Genomic DNA, 2,467 nt, shown 5'->3' with positions numbered 1-2,467 from the left:
CGTAGCTTCAATGTCCGTAGCAACACTTACTTCAGATTTGCTATTTACGCCTGCCGGTCAACGTCGTACGTATAGACTGAGCAATTGTTTTTTCCACCTGTGACTCAACTCTGCTTTAACAGTATTTCCTAGACTGTTCTCTTTACGAGAGCAAGAGTCTGCCAATGAACTTCCGCTCGATTTTACTATGGCTCGATATACTTCAAAGTGTTTCGACTATGTAGGAGACGACTTACTCGCTATGCAACGCGTCATTGTCTGTCTTCAAAAAACGATGCTGTGCGACGTGAGTTGTTGCTTCATGATTTGAGCTGATGTTAATATGGATGTAGCGTGTCTCAACCTCTACAGACGATTTAGAGAATGACTTCAAGATTCTAATGGTCTGGTCGAGAGCTACTCCCTACATGCGTTTCCATAACCAAGGACAATACTGCATTCATTTTCATGTCACGGGAGGGACCGATCTTTCGAACCGCATGGGCGCTTTCATGTACCATTTCTCTGTTCAGTATCTTCGGCTGCATAGCCATCGCACGCCAGGTCGCTTTGTGCCTTCATCTAATGTGTTTGGCCTCTTTGTCACAAGAGACGGAAAATCATTCACCGCCGGTACCATTATCTGTACCGGAGATTTTGAAGACCAGTATGAATCTGTATCTATCGAGTGTTCGTTAGACATCTCGAAGGATTCCTTTTGCCATATGGGCGAACAAGTTACTATCAGTGCCGGTTTGCTCAAGTGTAATGTAATCGAACTGGAACCTCTTATCCTGAGGACTTTGCTTGCTGCCAGGTATGTCGCAGTATCAATCTCAATCTCCTGGTCTAAACTCACTGTTACGTCACAATCAGGTCATTAAATTTGATGTAGTTACGCGTTACTTAGTGAACTGTACCTCTGCGTAGAACTTATGGTGCGCGTCACCGTGTGACTTACACTAAGCGGTGTGTATTAATTCGTGCACCTAGACCTAAGCCACGTGACTTCATCCTGGACCTAAACCTGTTCGCCGTTGGAGCCGGAGCGTTTACGCGACGGCGTGGCTTGTAGATTGAATCATACATACAGGTCGCCTTTAGAAGGCTTCCACCTAGGTCCCTTCCATAGCAGCGTATCAATTTACACTCTCAGTAACTACTGGATCACTTACTTTAGGAAGAATGAGCTCGTCTGCGTCAATATTACAGATACACAAGCTTGACCCTCTTTCATAGACGTAGACCGCTGCCTGTTGTATGGGAGAGACTGACATGCTGCTAGTCAATCCATCAATATAAATCGGACCTCGCAGGCAGTCGCCTGTCATCGGATCCCAAGCACGGATGCTTCTGTCTTGTGACGCGCTGATGAGCATCTGTCCGTCAGGTGTAAACGCGAGATTCGACACGGGAAGTCGGTGTCCCTTTAGCGGTCCTTCGAGTAGCTTGCCGGTGATAGCATCCCACAAGCAGATGGTCCAGTCGCGACCTCCACTAGCCAGCAGTCGTCCATCTGGCGAATAAGCCACAGCGTCGACCTCCGATTTGTGCTCAGAAAGAGGCGGAAGGGCGAGCCTCTGTGAGGCCATATCCCATACTCGCACCAATCTGTCATTGCAGGCACTTCCGATCCGTTGTCCGCATGGAGAAAGGCTGATGTGCATGACCTCGTCCGGATGCTGCAGCGTTCCAATGGACTCTCCCGATTGTGCGTCCCACAATCGAATGGTGTGGTCCGACGACGCGCTAACGATGCGCTGGCCATCCGGAGAGTACTGAACCGAGGTCACAGCTTCGGTATGCCCTTCCAAAGGGCCTACGGCACACTCCTGCATGCCAACATCCCATGCACGAAGCATATAGTCTTTTGATCCGCTGACGATGCGACGACCATCAGGAGAGAACGCGACTGCATAGACCGAGAACCCGTGACCTTCCAGAGGCTTTCCGACCTGGCTACCCGTTTTTGAGTTCCATATTCTTATCGTCTTGTCCCAAGAGCCCGACGCGATCAAGGTGCCGTCGGGAGAGTAGGCGACCGCAAGCACATCGGCAGTGTGCCCTTCAAAGGGTTTCGGGGTGCCAGCGCTGCCTCCGGAGTCTAAAGACGTTTCTGAAGGCGGCATCCTTGTAACTATCTTGAGAAACGCGGAAAGTTGAGTAGCTAGAACGACACGGAGGGTGGCACTTACTATGGGGGGTTGCAAAGAGACGTGTGCTCCGCCTCACAGCAAACGCACGCAGCCCTCGCTCGAGGCGAAGCTTGACGTCTCACGCTCTCACGCTTGTCGTCCATGCGCCCGTGGCCTTCCAGAGATTCTCCGATCTGCCTACCCGTCTTCGAGTCACTGTAGGGTTTGAATGATGTGAATTTTGCACTAGTGTACGGTGAGCCACTGGGTGGTTGTGGGAATTAGGGCAGGCTAACCGGTCATTAACGTCAGTGACGTGTCATTAACGCGTTAGTGACCTGGGTAGGTCCTGG

General features: G+C 50.6%; 1 protein-coding gene across 1 annotated transcript in view; it reads right to left on the bottom strand.

Annotated features, from left to right (window-relative positions):
• The window catches only part of CONPUDRAFT_53953 (HET-E), a gene marked incomplete at both ends in the record, with an annotated part of 14,114 nt that extends 12,006 nt beyond the window's left edge, over positions 1-2,108 (bottom strand). The window contains one exon of the mRNA XM_007769153.1: positions 1,251-2,108. Coding sequence (XP_007767343.1) covers positions 1,251-2,108 — 858 coding nt within the window. The remainder of the gene's footprint in view (positions 1-1,250) is intronic.
• Between the last annotated feature and the right edge of the window lie 359 nt (positions 2,109-2,467).

The sequence above is a fragment of the Coniophora puteana genome (genome assembly GCF_000271625.1).
Source record: "Coniophora puteana RWD-64-598 SS2 unplaced genomic scaffold CONPUscaffold_5, whole genome shotgun sequence".
Taxonomy (NCBI): domain Eukaryota; kingdom Fungi; phylum Basidiomycota; class Agaricomycetes; order Boletales; family Coniophoraceae; genus Coniophora; species Coniophora puteana.
This window is presented reverse-complemented; position numbering and strand designations above follow the sequence as displayed.